At 39.9% G+C, this 13,387-nt stretch overlaps 4 protein-coding genes across 7 annotated transcripts in view; 1 reads left to right on the top strand and 3 right to left on the bottom strand.

Moving 5' to 3' along the window:
• Window positions 1–4: 4 nt before the first annotated feature.
• On the bottom strand, window positions 5–4,837 carry mitd1 (MIT, microtubule interacting and transport, domain containing 1). The gene is made up of 7 exons (XM_058081116.1): window positions 4,545–4,837; window positions 4,365–4,466; window positions 4,163–4,299; window positions 3,991–4,077; window positions 3,472–3,584; window positions 2,985–3,045; window positions 5–2,902 (listed from the first exon to the last, which is right to left on the bottom strand). Exons 1-7 carry the CDS (start codon window positions 4,687–4,689, stop codon window positions 2,807–2,809), a joined length of 741 nt encoding a protein of 246 aa, XP_057937099.1. The 5' UTR covers window positions 4,690–4,837; the 3' UTR covers window positions 5–2,806.
• A 324-nt stretch (window positions 4,838–5,161) lies between these two features.
• On the top strand, window positions 5,162–7,883 carry mrpl30 (mitochondrial ribosomal protein L30). Its single transcript, XM_058081121.1, has 5 exons — window positions 5,162–5,435; window positions 5,561–5,644; window positions 5,721–5,867; window positions 5,971–6,044; window positions 6,488–7,883. The coding sequence occupies exons 1-5, from the start codon at window positions 5,400–5,402 to the stop codon at window positions 6,618–6,620; spliced, it is 474 nt and encodes a 157-aa protein (XP_057937104.1). The 5' UTR covers window positions 5,162–5,399; the 3' UTR covers window positions 6,621–7,883.
• On the bottom strand, window positions 6,843–10,098 carry txndc9 (thioredoxin domain containing 9). 3 transcript variants are annotated; one of them, XM_058081117.1, is made up of 5 exons: window positions 9,943–10,098; window positions 8,994–9,201; window positions 8,484–8,602; window positions 7,586–7,840; window positions 6,843–7,306 (listed from the first exon to the last, which is right to left on the bottom strand). In XM_058081117.1, the coding sequence occupies exons 2-5, from the start codon at window positions 9,165–9,167 to the stop codon at window positions 7,189–7,191; spliced, it is 666 nt and encodes a 221-aa protein (XP_057937100.1). In that variant the 5' UTR covers window positions 9,168–9,201; window positions 9,943–10,098; the 3' UTR covers window positions 6,843–7,188. The 3 variants fall into 3 exon arrangements, with proteins under 3 accessions (XP_057937100.1, XP_057937101.1, XP_057937102.1); XM_058081118.1 differs by lacking the exon at window positions 9,943–10,098 and adding an exon at window positions 9,846–9,942; XM_058081119.1 differs by lacking the exon at window positions 9,943–10,098 and adding an exon at window positions 9,634–9,787.
• A 124-nt stretch (window positions 10,099–10,222) lies between these two features.
• The window catches only part of rev1 (REV1 DNA directed polymerase), a 10,187-nt gene continuing 7,022 nt past the window's right edge, over window positions 10,223–13,387 (bottom strand). For both annotated transcript variants that reach the window (XM_058081105.1, XM_058081106.1), the window contains 8 exons: window positions 12,851–13,077; window positions 12,603–12,778; window positions 12,263–12,526; window positions 12,061–12,160; window positions 11,781–11,983; window positions 11,563–11,716; window positions 11,374–11,476; window positions 10,223–11,309 (listed from right to left, as the gene is read on the bottom strand). In XM_058081105.1, coding sequence (XP_057937088.1) covers window positions 11,198–11,309; window positions 11,374–11,476; window positions 11,563–11,716; window positions 11,781–11,983; window positions 12,061–12,160; window positions 12,263–12,526; window positions 12,603–12,778; window positions 12,851–13,077 — 1,339 coding nt within the window. In that variant the 3' untranslated portion in view covers window positions 10,223–11,197. The remainder of the gene's footprint in view (window positions 11,310–11,373; window positions 11,477–11,562; window positions 11,717–11,780; window positions 11,984–12,060; window positions 12,161–12,262; window positions 12,527–12,602; window positions 12,779–12,850; window positions 13,078–13,387) is intronic.

The following is a 13,387-nucleotide window of genomic DNA, read 5'->3' as shown; positions in this document are numbered from 1 at the left end:
GAGAGAGGCAGAAGGGAGGGGGTGAGTGGAAGGAGAGAGAGAGAGAGAGAGAGAGAAGGTCATTCCATGGCGGGACGAGGACAACATGCACAATAAGAGAAAAGAGGACAGAAGAGACGGAGAGAGCGAGAGAGATACCCTATTACATTAGTAGCACACTGTGGCCCTCTGCGCTAAGCTTCTTATAAAACACTAACCTGATTTTAGGCACAGAAATGAGAGTAACAGAGCGAGGGAGGGAGGAGGGAAGCGGGAGGGAGAGAGAAAAAAAAAACTCCAGTTGGAAAGAGGACAGGAATGAGTGTTCAAGTATCGGACACTGACTTATTCTACGTTAAATGATTCAAACAATAAAAAAATGAAAGGTACAGGAAATATTCAAGTCATTCAAGTGTAAAAAACAACAACATTGAACCACCGAACAATACAACTAAACAAATCAAAGTACTTATGTTTTTTATTGGCATTGCTAGTTAGTCGCTATTATCCCAGACACTGTAAAATTAATTTGTGTACCGAACGGATACGGATCAGACAGACCCCGTTTCTTTATGTTTTCTGTTGGGTTCTGTGGTTATCATCATCTTTTTTCTGGGGGTAAAAAAGCCAAATGAAACAGCAAAACATGACAGGTCACACATATTTTCTTAGAATTTGTATTATAATGAACAATTGTTTGTGTTTTTTTATTTTATTGGATATTATTATTTAAAGGGATCTGGACATTGAGAAAAATAACCCTGAATAAACTTCCTGTCTCTCATAAGGTGCCTAGTACTCTGTGGGCCTGGCCACTATATAAAATTATAATACATTTTGAGCTAGTAATAATACATTTTAGTGTATTATACAATGTATTCAATGTGAAGCCACACAGACACTACCTTTCAAATCAAAGGGCAGACTTCAAACTGTATATGAGTCTTGAAATGCTGAAACCAGATTAATGATCAACACTGGCAATGATGTTGTATTTTGAGGCAAGAACGCAGTAGCGGTTCTAGCTAGGGGCCCGATGGACAATTTGCCCGGGGTGGCATTCTAATGAGGGTGTATGCAAGGGGGGGAAGAAAAAAAAATCAATTCAAGCCATAACCGCCACAGCCCCCACATTGAAAGTGAAAGTAAAGCCAGGAATGAAACCTGAAAGCTCATCATCAAATAATTACAGCATGAGCAGCCGTTTGGTTGCAGTGGGAGATGGAGGAATATAAGACAACACTGCCGCCAAGTGGCCAACTGATGCAAAGACACACATCACGGCTCCATCTGGCTGATCCATATTCAGCTTTGTTGAAGCGGACAAACACATTTTTTTTGGAATAGGAGACATTATTTGTTGTGTATATAGTTACTAAAGAGTAACTTCCTGAGGCTTGAAGGTTATTATGAAAAATATTTTACCACATTTATTTAATTTGCTAAATTTGCACAAGTTTGTGAATTATGTTCTACACCGTATTTGTGTTCTAAGTTCTAAGATTCATTACACAAATATCAAAAATATCAAAAATATTAAAAATGTCCCTTCTCAGATTTAAGGTTTTTGGTGATTTTAGCCCCAATGTGTGAATACATACTGTCAAAACACATGTGAAGCTGTACTGAATAAAAGGAAAAAACATTTATAAATAAAACTACATATAAAGGCTAAAAACATCCCTGGTCGCCACAGGGTTGGTTAATTGTAATAATTTGCCATTACAGGATTATTAAAAATGCCTTACCCCTAATAGATCCCTGGAACACACAAGTGAATCACGCACACCAGAGATGGGAAGCACTATGTAGGCCACTAGGTTGGAATCAACAAGGAGGAGGGAGCAAGCCGGAAGTGGGAAGCTTTTTTTTTTTTTTTTTAACAGTATATTTGTATTTGTCTTCCCCGATGAGGCTTGTCATTACGCAAATCCCCCCCACAGGACCAGATGTTGGTGTGTTCTACCCCATGAAGCATGTGCATTGAGCCCTTTGCTTTATTCCTGCATTCATGGATAAATTTGATGTAATCTACACCTCAAGATAACATGTAAGGCTCGCTCTAATATCACCATGCACATACTGAAATAAACAGTTTATAAACAAACATTCATTGTGATAATTATGTGCCTCTCTTAAGGATTATCATATTCCCTCGTGGGCATGCAGATGAGAACTGTGCATATCGAGATTAAGGCCGATAGATAATCCGATCATAGGTTGAAGTCACACGGGTTATAATTCATTCAAACAATTTCTCAACAACCTCCACAGAGTTAACACACAAATGTAATAATAAAATGTTATAATGCTCATAATAATACTATTAATGTTATACTAAGGAAACTCGGTGTAGGCTGTGTGGATTACTACTTCAATTAGAGGCAGGGCGGGGAGGCGGGGTACACCCTGGACTGGTGGCCAGCCAATCACAGGGCACATATAGACAAACAACCATTCACACTCACATTCATACCTATGGACAATTTGGAGTCGCTAATTAACCTAGCATGTTTTTGGAATGTGGAAGGAAACCCGGACAGAAAACCCACGCATGCAAACACCACACAGAGATGCCAAGCGGAGAATCAAACCTAGGTCTTCTAATGCATTAAAAAAATATTTAAAAATATATTTTTATTACAATACTAACCAACACCCAGTTTCCAACTCTCAAGAGTAGCATTTGAAAAAATATCTCACAACAGATGTTGATAGGAGATTACATTATTGTTATATATTACAAGTGTTAAGACAGATCAATATGAAATTTAAAAAATGAGAATGTCTTTCTCATAGGGTTTTAAAAAAAATGAGGACAACTTCCTCATAGGGTTTTTGTGTGTTTTGTGTGGAAAATGTCTACTGTGGTCTCGTGGCACTGCCTCAGGTCGTAGTCACAATATCCAATGGAGAATCGGCCCTGTGAGTTGGTCAGAGGTGTAAATTGTAAATATGTAAAAAAAATAATAATAAAAACATTAAATTAATGTATGAAAACTCACTTTGGGTCTCTTGAAGTAATCCAGCCCTCTTCCGATTTTGATGATCCACCCGTTATCAAACCTGGAAACATTTCAAATTGTGGAATGTGGAACCTCAAAATTTGGGGAAAAATATGTGATGCCATCACAGAACGGAGCACAGACTGTGTAAACCATAGAACCGGAAATTGAACTCATTCTGAACGTGGCGGTGAAAGCAATACAAGATTTTCTGTCTTGGCTGCTCAGTACAATATGGCTAAAGCGGCAACAAGCTGACTATACTGACAGGATTCACCTGCCTGGCATACGCTGTAGTCCTCCTCTAAATGCTTTTGAATGTCATCAGAACTAATTTTGAGTACAGAATTTCCTGTTTTTAAAACAGTTTCACCTTATGTAGGCTAACTTATTTTTGCACTTGAATGACAGTCCTAAAACAATGCCACTTTGTAACATAAACCTCTACTTTCCTTCACAATACACACCAATGATAAAGTGTGGGTACCTGATCTCCCTGTCATGGATGGTGGAGGAGTACTGCAGGTCCAGTGTGACGCCGTGAGCATTGAGGCTGTCCTTCAGCTCGCCGAGAGCGCTTCTCTGTTGGCTAGCGTCGCCCTGCAGAACAGGGAAATAACTCCAAAATTCTACGACTATATCAAAACTACCACCAGAAAGAGTTCAAGAAATCATTAGATGACCAACTGTTTGATAGAACCATGTACTCTAGATGCAGAGAGAAGTATGTAAAGACGGGTATGCCTCACTGTTGCCCCCTGTAGAGTGCAGGAAGTACTGCATATCTTTTCTAGTTCAACTGAATGAAGCTGGGATGTACTGAATACTTTTCTTGCATTGTATTTAATTACCAACTGAAGTTACCAAATATGGTTCTTTCCCCGTCTCTGCTGTGTGGGAAACAAACCCCCCTCACTCCCATGTCTCCACAGAACTTGTGATTGACATATGCCATTTTTTTTCACCGCCTAACACTAATGTTTTGTGACAAAAGAAAAATACCTACCTCATCTGATGATGTAAGGAGATGGATGGTTTTCACCTTGCAGGATGCTTTGAGTAACATCTCGCAGAACCGCAGGATGTTGTACAGCTGCAGCACACACACACACACACACACACACATTGTTGTTTTGGACGAGCGCTTTGTGTTGACGTTGTCAAAAGCACAACCTGACCTGGTGAGTGTGTCGTATGTATGGGTCTTCCACCCACACTTCTGTGAGTGTGTTGCTGATGTAAGGCTTGAAAACTGCTTCATAGCTGTAACCTGTGGCATCCTCCGCTATCTTGATCTGCTCGTGGTACTTCCCGTCTGAAAACCAAGACATCAATGACAGGCATATTTGACAGTTAGTTCATACATTTTATGATAGTTACCTTCTTTCATTTGGTTCACATGAGCTTTGATTTGCTCTGCCCTGTCAATGTAGCCCTTGATCTTCTCCCTGTAGTGTCCTTTCTTTGACTCATCGTTCACTGCTGCTGACAAGACCGACATCATTAAAAAACATGTGTTTACATAAATTAATGTGGACAAAACCGAGGTCATGCGGAGACCTTTCAAGACGTCTATGAGCAGTTGGACGCCCTCTTGGTAGCAAACAAGAGACTCCAGGAAGCGGCCACTCTGGTCCAACTCCACCGCCCTCTTCAGTACAGAGACGGCGGACGTCTCCATGCCTGAAAGATGATTTTGAGTCATGTTTTCTTACAATAATATTTACGTAGTTACATAAAGTAGGTGACATAAAATGAATGGAACGCCAGCATAAACATAACTGCGTGTCCCCTTTCTGGTTTGCCAGGGGGACGCCGGCAAAATATATCCCCTGGGAAACTTTATCGTTGCATTCAGTTCCGCCGTTATACGCTAGCTAAACTGTGGCACGAAAACCCACCAAAACATACTCCAAAACGATATTATGTACTTGTAGTGTTTTAAAATTTTAATAAAAGCTGTGAGGAAAGTAGCTGTAAACATCGCGAAATGTGTCCCTTGGAACATTCATGGCTGCATTTACCTTATTTCAGTTATATATAAACTGAATTTTAATTACTAGATTGCATTAAACCACATGGTAAATGTTTTTAATTATACAATTGTAAATAAAATATGTATATTGTTTTTGCTGAACCATTTTGTATTAGAATGTCTAAAGGAACTCGTAGACAAGTATATTTCCGGTTCCGGGTTACCATAAAATTGTCTTCCTCGTAGGTGCTTGACTTAATTTGTTCTCTTTATTTAATATCTTATAATATCAACGTGTGTAATTTATTTTTTGTACTATACATACTATTAGGAGGCTGTAGTTTACAGGCATATTTACGCTGATTTTGACGCCATAACCTTGGCCTGCATGTCGGTCAGATAACACCATTGAATGGATGTACTTAAGAATTAAATAAAACATGTCAACACTCGGTTTAAAGTCGTCACCATTCAAGGTAAGGACATTGTCGGGCTGTATTAAATGCCAGGTTTTACAAAATACTCCAATACAAGTAACTTTTCAAAGCGTTTTTGATACCAGACGACCATGCTAACATTGGGTAAATGTTTTTGTGGACAGACACTAACAGCAGCTGCACTTTCGCGTTGCCTCACGTTTGTTTCTGCACGCAGCAAGTTCAGCAAAGCAAGAATTCCGAAAGAGGTAAAAACGTTTTGACAATTTTAAAATTTGCCAATGCCAATTTAAGAATCTCTAAACTCAATTTTTGTGCCAACAGATTTTTGCAGAGCGGTCACAAGAACATGAAAAGTACGGCGGTGACCCTAACCAGCCCCACAAACTGCACTTAGTGACCAGAGTTAAAAGTGTGGTGAGAAGGCCATACTGGGAGAAAGACATGGTCAAGAGATTTGGCCTTGAAAAGGTGAGGCAGTTCCTCCATTAACACTTTTTAAACTTCCGGAAGGCACCAAAAGCATTCATATAAATATATACCGTGTGACATGCAGTGTTGTCTTATTTTGTAGGCAAACGTACCCGTCATCCACAAAAACACACCTGCAGTCAACAGCCAGCTGAAGTTCATCAAACATCTTATCAGGTAAGACATGACATTATTTGTATGGTATAGTATTTTGTACTAGATGCCCTATAATTATGTAGAGACATTAGATACCGTAGTTTGGTGACACTTGTGACCACACCCTCATATAGGCATACACACTGACTCAGTCTGTTGGTAGTGACGTTCTTTTAAGCAGTGATAATCTTTTTGAATTCCTCATAATGCTCCATAGTAATTTCTTGCTACTCGTGTAAAACAGCAGCTGGGATCAGTCCATTTTTGCCCAGACATAGAATATGAAGTAAAACGTGCACTGAGTACAAAGCAGAGACCCGTACTTGAGAAGGCAAGATAACCACCGTTGTAATATTGTTTAACTCTGTTTGGGGAATTTGAGTTTTGAGTTGCATCATGGGCACCGGGTATATTGAGCTACTTTTACAGTATAGACCCCTGACATCAAACATGTCTCTCTTCAGGATCGAGCCGCTGAGGACTCCATACGGACTTCCCGCTGAGCAGGACATGGCTGACTCCTACATCAACAGCAAAGGAGAGCTGATTGTTCGACGCTTGCTTCAGTCTGTTGACACCAAGGCCATTGAGTCTTAGATTATGAATATATAAAGATGTAGTTGCAACTGGTGGAGCCATTAAACATTACAAATTAAAACATTTGACGGCAAGTGTATAATGTCTAAGATTCCATGAAGAGTCCTACACCAGATTTGTTTACAACCCTCAGCTTATATTCAACCAGTCATTTTTTTGTTAAAGAAATAATTATACAGTTTTGACAAAATGGTGCTCATTGCATTACACAACTGCCACAACTTTATACACAAATGGTTTAATGAGTTCAATCTCTAATTGGTCAAACTTGCTACATGGAAATGAGTAAAAATATTTTGAAACAAGATGTCAGGAGGAATAACTTGTTGACCAAACAAAGCCACAAATTGTCAGAACAAGAATGGCAGAGAGACCAGCTCAGTATTAATGAGCTTAGCAGTCTTCCACCTAACAATAATGGTCATGTTCCTCTCTAACAATGAAAGCAAGCAAACATCCTGTCACCAAAGACAAATGGGTCATCCAACGTGGAGACTGTGGGCTGACTATGTGACTATAAAAACGAGGTAGCCCAGAGAGAGGAGCCATACATTCTCTCAGATGTTCCTCAGTCATCATCATCAGAGTCTGTGTCATAGCCTCGCCCTCGGATGCTTTTCTTCTCCACCTTGGTGAACTTGGAGTGGGACTTCTGTGTGGCTGTAGGTGGCTCCATCAGGTTACCACTACAACAAAAAAGTTACAATTCCCTCAGACAGTGTGTGTGAACAAAATGATATGATTGTTAGAAAGCTAAAAGGGCCAATAATGAGATGAATTTAGGAATATAATTTACATTATTTTTTACTTTTTTTTTTTTTTAATCCCTTTATACAACCAAGAATCAAGAGTGATTTTTTTTCAAATATAATGGAAAAAAACTTCTGATTACATATAAAAACATAAAAATAAAATTCTAATCTGAAACTGGGGAGTTTACTGTGGTGGCAAATGAGTGTACGTACCTGTAGTTAATAACATCGGCACAGCCAAGTCGCCACTCCAGCATCTCTGTGCTGAACTCGTCTGTGTTACCCAGATCGCTGAATCCGACCACGTAGTCCTTTGATTTCCCGTCAATGAGCAGCGCCAGGGTGGGGATGACTTTAATGCGCAGCCGCTCCGTGAGGAAGGGTGCCTTTTCCACATTGAGTTTGATGAATTTGGTCTCCACATGTTTCTTTGCCAGGAGGGACAAGTGTTTGTCCAGGATCTTACATCTGTGTATGTTGACAGTGATAAAGTAAATCTCTTTAATGTCTACTGGCTTCACATGGTAAATGCTCTATATATTGCCAGGGTGTTTAGTTACATAAAGTGTAGAGCGACGGGCCGTTAATTGAAAGTAGACTATAATTGCAGAGGCTGGTATTTCCGATTTTTTTTTAAACTTTAATAATGAGTATGAGAAAGTGGAAATGAAAACATAGCTGTAGTCCTTGACTACATAATCACTTATTAACGAGTATATTGCATAAAACAGCAGAAACAGAACTAAGGAGCCAACTGCTTGGGTAGCATTAATACCTGTAATGAATTCATCGTATATAACAGTGCAGCAATGAACGAGTTTCACATCAACCGAGTAGCACAACAAACGTTTTAAAGCGCATTGCAGTGGTAGATTTAAGTTGATGGATGCTGATAATAATAATAATAATAATACCTAAAATGCAGCTACTGCCATCCTGTCCTACCAGAGCTTTTAATGCCACTGTTTTGTGACCTCTTTGGTGACCCTGGTGGTTATTTGCTTGTATAAAAAACGCCCCCGGCAACTATATTGATTCAGTTGTTATTCGGAGCACTTACAACAATACAATTTGGAATGTCTCTGGTTTGAAAATAAAAACATGTCGTCACCTGAAGGTTGAGTTTCTATAGAAATGGCAGACGACGTTCTTGCTCTCTTTGACCTCGCCGAAGAATTCCTTTTCACTCGGAATTTCACGATACTCTCCATGACCTTTAGATAACCACTCCTGAGACACAAACAAAACAACAAAAATTATTCTCACTGTATATTTGCAAGACGAAACCACGTGTATTATATGAAAACTGAATGATGTGGTGGTTAATGGTCTTCAGGTAACCAGATATTTTTCATCAGTGACATTTTTCTTTCACTGTTTTTTTACTTATAGAATACTTATAAACTTCAGCTTTACCGATACCATGTCTGCTCTGCAGGCAGCAATGACATCTTCCACCACACGTCATCATCATCCTAAATGTAATTACAGCCCTCAGTTGGTGCTACCTGATATGTTTTCCTAAGATTGAAAGTAGATATTTACCTGAGGTGCCTTACTAATTTCAGTTATTAGTTGGCGTAGTTATCAAACATGCATAAAAACAACCCACACAACCCACCTGCTTCTGTTTCTGGGCTTTCTTCAGTGCATCTAATCGTCTTTCCCTCATTCTCTCAAAATCATCTTCATCCATTTCATTGAGTTTGGTCAACTCTGCATCCACTTGATCCTCCACCAGCTTGGCGGACTGCACCAGAACCTTAGTGATGTTCTCAATCATGTCGTTGGCCATTTTTTACTGCCCTGTGTCAACCTGCAGGTGTTGGCTGAAACACAATAGTAGTCATAGCACACAAAACAATACCTGTAATCCCTAAGGTTCAGATTACAGAACAGGAGTGTCCAAACCTTTTTCACCAAAGGCCACATATGGAAAAGTTAAAGGATATGTTGGCCGTTTTGATACTTTCAATTTCATAAAATGATAACGTTTTAAATGTTTTTAAAAGGCCAAAATTTAGTTAGCTTTGCATAATAGTATTACTGTAGTAACACAGTATAGTGTTATTACCACCTATTATCCAATCTTTTTTTAAATCATCATTACTGCTCTTATATTTCTGTAAAACACGACTGTAGAGTAAACACTATGGCACGTATTTTGATTTTAATTTAACCAAGACAGCACTGACGTAAATGACAATGCCAATTTCCTAACGGACACGCCTGTACCATAGCAGAGCAAATATACCGGCTACCTATTGTTTGACGTATTCCGCTTCCACCGTAAATAATTATACTTCTTAGATAAACAAAAAGTCATAAAAAGGTCGAATTGTTTCATCAGAAGCGGGAAAACATGCACAACCCGAGTTAGCAGCTGATGGTGGCCTTTTTAAGCTAGCATTAGCCTCGCGCGGTCCTAACGTAAAGAGAAACAGGGGGCGACAAGTCAAAGCCAGAAATTTACCTAGTCGTTTTCAGATATGTGGGACAAATACAAAAATTGACTGTATACGCGTTTTACATACTAAAACACACATTATTCACCCGTGTTCGCTGGTTACCTGATAGTCACGGTACAGGAAGACGAACGTGTAGCGGAAGTACTGTCAAAAGCGTGGCGGAAAAGCCAACGCGGAAGTGTCATAGAATAGTAAATAAGTTGGTTTTATGACAGGAAACGTCACATCGACTCAATTACATGTTTTTGTTTAATTCGTTAGCGGCTTTAATGTAACGGACGTATTTATTATGACGTGTGTTACTTTGAATGGGGTCACAATATTTGGTACAACTGCACATTGATGTTACGAAAGCCAATATAAGATGTATGACAAGCTCTGCTTTTCCAATTACCTCATTTTACGACACATCGTAAAAGGTCATAATTTAGCATTATCAGTGTTTTTGAGTGACTTAGACCAGCAATATTAAATATCAGTTGCAGTTTATTACTAACAAGCTTTAAAAAACGTTCACAGCTTCAGGTCTTCAGGCACAAGCCAGAATAAAGATAAAACTTCACAAACACAGAAGAGGGAAAAAGAGAAATAACAACTTTTCTGAAAACACATTCATGTCAAAAAGTTCCCCCAAAAAATCGACTGATTTGGTTTGCATATAGAGATACAATTTTGGGCCAAGCACGTTTAGTGCATAGTGAAATTCTTTTTCATATCACTTCTTACAAATGCCCCCCACAGCCAAAGATGTAATTAAACGTTTCATTATCCTTAAGATGTCTCACTCTATAGCACAGAAAATGCATAGGCTGCTTACTGATCAGATTCCCAAGCAGAATGACAATCTTTTATCAGTAACCTCAAGTGCTTTCTTTACAAATTCTGAAAAAGGTCCACAGTTTTTCAGACAGTTACTAAGCATTTGCTACATGTAAACAGTAACCCTTTACATACATAAGAGACCCTATAAAACATTATTTACATACTTTACAAATGACAAAAGATTTGGCACTTTTTTTTTGGAAAAGATGTGTGTTTTTTTAAAAGACTTTTAAAAAGCTCTTTAAGGGACATATTAAAGAAAGTGGATAGAGAGGAAATTAAAATACATGTACATAATTAAAAAATAACATGCACAATATTACAAGAGGATGATCACTTTTTTAGGCACATTTCTGCCATTCAGCCTTCCTTTAAAAGGCTGCATATACAAAATTCTGCAGGTACACAAACTGATTAAACACATGGCTTTTGTAGCTCTTGTTTGACTCATGCTGTGTAAGAAATAAGCTGAGTTTTCCGTGTTAGCCAAAGAGTAAGAAATACAAAAAGGTGAAAAAAGCGTAAGGTATATCCTTCATGTTATCTTCAGGGTGCTACCGTAAGTTTGTTGCACAACCACTTGGACATTGTCCACGATGAAGTCAAAGGCCATGCTCCACACGGACTCCAGTGACCGCTGCATGAGTCTACAGACACAAGATGTTTGGTGTCAAAGAACTCAAAGAAACATAGGAACTTGATGCAACATACCTTTTCATGTATTTTATGATCAGATCCAGCATCTCCAGATCTTTGTCCTCGATCAGGTCAGTGCAATATTTCACCACCTGCAAGATGTCCTCCTCCATGGGGTCTAATGCAAGAGTTGAATACACTGTTTTCACTAATCTGAATAGTTTAATCCCAAAAATGAATTTTAAACAAATCATATGTGCCTACCTGTTATAGTGGTCACCCATTCATGTAAGAGAGTTTTAATATCTGACAGCTCAGAGGCTCCGGCCAGCGCTGGAGTAGGGCGAAGGATGGACTTTGGCAAAGACTCTGAGGTGTCTTCCTTTGAAGACGACGCGGAAGGACCTCCAATCTCAGTCTGTGGAAAACAATCAGGTTATGTTCCAAATTTCACAAAAAAACCTTTCACATTGAGAACCCACCTTTAAGACATTCACTGGTTCCTTCAGTTTAGTAAAAGGCGGTGCAGTTATGGCAGAGCTGTTGGTTAGGCGGTACTTCTTCTGAGGGGATGGCCTGTTTTTGGCGGGGCTTACTGCATTCTTCCTCTTGTAGCGCCGCTTCAGTCGTCCGACTCCAGCTCCGACAGGTTGCTTGAGCTGTAAAAGTGCATTCCTCTGCTCCACTGAAGGGAAAGGAGAAAGACAAAATGAGTGATGGTGGATAAGTGGCAAGGATGCAAGGTGCCTGCTCAAGTCTTACATATTTTTGTCTGAGGTTGGTTATTTGTAAAACAGTTGTAGGCTGACTTCAGTTCCTCCTGGAGCTCTTTAGGAAGGGCGGCAAACACTTCTGGGTCGACCTGCCATCACAGATGATGACGATACTTTAAATGCAGTCAAATTTATTTAAATACCTCACCATTTTATTACTATTGACGCTATCAAGAATTATATGTACATACCTGGGAATAATTGGGCAGCTCCAAAACGATTCCGAGGCTGTCAGGATGGTTTGGAATCTGCAGCACCAACGCTCCAGCAGGCGGTTTGTTAAGTGCAGGTCCACAAGTAGGAGCAGCAGGACGAGGACAAGGAGGAGGAGGGACCAGGCATGACTGAAGACTCGGTGGCGGTGGACTGGGTGAACGCCGGTGGTTTATTTGCCACGACTGCTCCACTTGTGCCCTCAGCTCTGCGGGTAGGGCATCCAATACGGAACGATCCACCTTAGGTTGCACATTAAAACACGGTGTAAAGAGGGAAAACACTTGTTATACAGACAAGGTTACTTGAATCCGCTACCTGTGATGGAGAGGGGATTTCAATGCTGAAGTCAAGGCGCGTTTTGGGATGTTTTGGTGTTTGTCTGCATGGTTGATGGTCTTTGCTTGTTCCTGGGACTGGGGACAAAGACTGGAGCTTGGGCGATGCAGCTCTGACAGGCAGCATCTTTTCCTGTCTGTTGTTGTCATCAGAATCTGTGACAAAGATATTGATATTTTTATTTTGCATAAAATCTGAAAAAAAACTGAAACACAAAAGGTAGAGACCTCTGCTGCTGCTGCTTGTCGCCGCCTGGCCGAGCAACATGTCTTTGATGGAGCGCATTTGAAGGCCGTTGGCGTTGTTGGGGACAGAGTGATGACCCTCAAGAAGCTGCACCTGGATGCCGACACCCCGCAGGTCTTGGACTGGTAGCTTCATAGCGTGGAACATCTTGATGACTGTGGCAGCAATCAGCTGGCCACTATCAGTGCACTGTGCTAGCATCACTGTCCTAAACAAGGATGGGAGATGAATAGTCATTAAAAATTAGGACCAGGCTTCCTACAGATCCTTAATTATTCCATTTTATGAACCATATAAGGAAGTCCACCCCTCTGTGACGTCACAAAGGAATGTTTTTTTCCATGTCCAAAACAGAGTGTTTTGAGCCATCCCAAACATTTTCTGGGCTCACTTCCAAATGCGCAAACCTAATTATCGGAAAGATTGGCATCATTTTACATAAGAATACAACATTCAAAACTACATATATAGGTCTGAAAAGTGGAAAAAGCATTATAAGTCACCTTCAACTTTACCAA

Source organism: Doryrhamphus excisus, chromosome 9 (assembly GCF_030265055.1).
Source record: "Doryrhamphus excisus isolate RoL2022-K1 chromosome 9, RoL_Dexc_1.0, whole genome shotgun sequence".
Taxonomy (NCBI): domain Eukaryota; kingdom Metazoa; phylum Chordata; class Actinopteri; order Syngnathiformes; family Syngnathidae; genus Doryrhamphus; species Doryrhamphus excisus.
The sequence above is the reverse complement of the archived record's forward strand: the minus strand, read 5'-3'. Positions and strand labels throughout refer to the sequence as shown.

What these genes read in the sequence shown, in the direction of transcription:
- mitd1 (XM_058081116.1), bottom strand. Translation starts at nt 4,689, where the DNA reads ATGACTCAAAATCATCTTTCAGGCATGGAGACGTCCGCCGTCTCTGTA. An exon ending in ACATACGACACACTCACCAG is followed by an intron (nt 4,078 to 4,162) that starts GTCAGGTTGTGC and finishes TGTGTGCTGCAG; the next exon opens with CTGTACAACATCCTGCGGTT. An exon ending in ATTACTTCAAGAGACCCAAA is followed by an intron (nt 2,903 to 2,984) that starts GTGAGTTTTCAT and finishes ACCAACTCACAG; the next exon opens with GGCCGATTCTCCATTGGATA.
- mrpl30 (XM_058081121.1), top strand. Translation starts at nt 5,400, where the DNA reads ATGTCAACACTCGGTTTAAAGTCGTCACCATTCAAG. An exon ending in AAGCAAGAATTCCGAAAGAG is followed by an intron (nt 5,645 to 5,720) that starts GTAAAAACGTTT and finishes TTGTGCCAACAG; the next exon opens with ATTTTTGCAGAGCGGTCACA. An exon ending in AGAGATTTGGCCTTGAAAAG is followed by an intron (nt 5,868 to 5,970) that starts GTGAGGCAGTTC and finishes CTTATTTTGTAG; the next exon opens with GCAAACGTACCCGTCATCCA.
- txndc9 (XM_058081117.1), bottom strand. Translation starts at nt 9,167, where the DNA reads ATGGCCAACGACATGATTGAGAACATCACTAAGGTTCTGGTGCAGTCC. An exon ending in TATAGAAACTCAACCTTCAG is followed by an intron (nt 7,841 to 8,483) that starts GTGACGACATGT and finishes CAACATACACAG; the next exon opens with ATGTAAGATCCTGGACAAAC. An exon ending in GCCGATGTTATTAACTACAG is followed by an intron (nt 7,307 to 7,585) that starts GTACGTACACTC and finishes TTTTTGTTGTAG; the next exon opens with TGGTAACCTGATGGAGCCAC.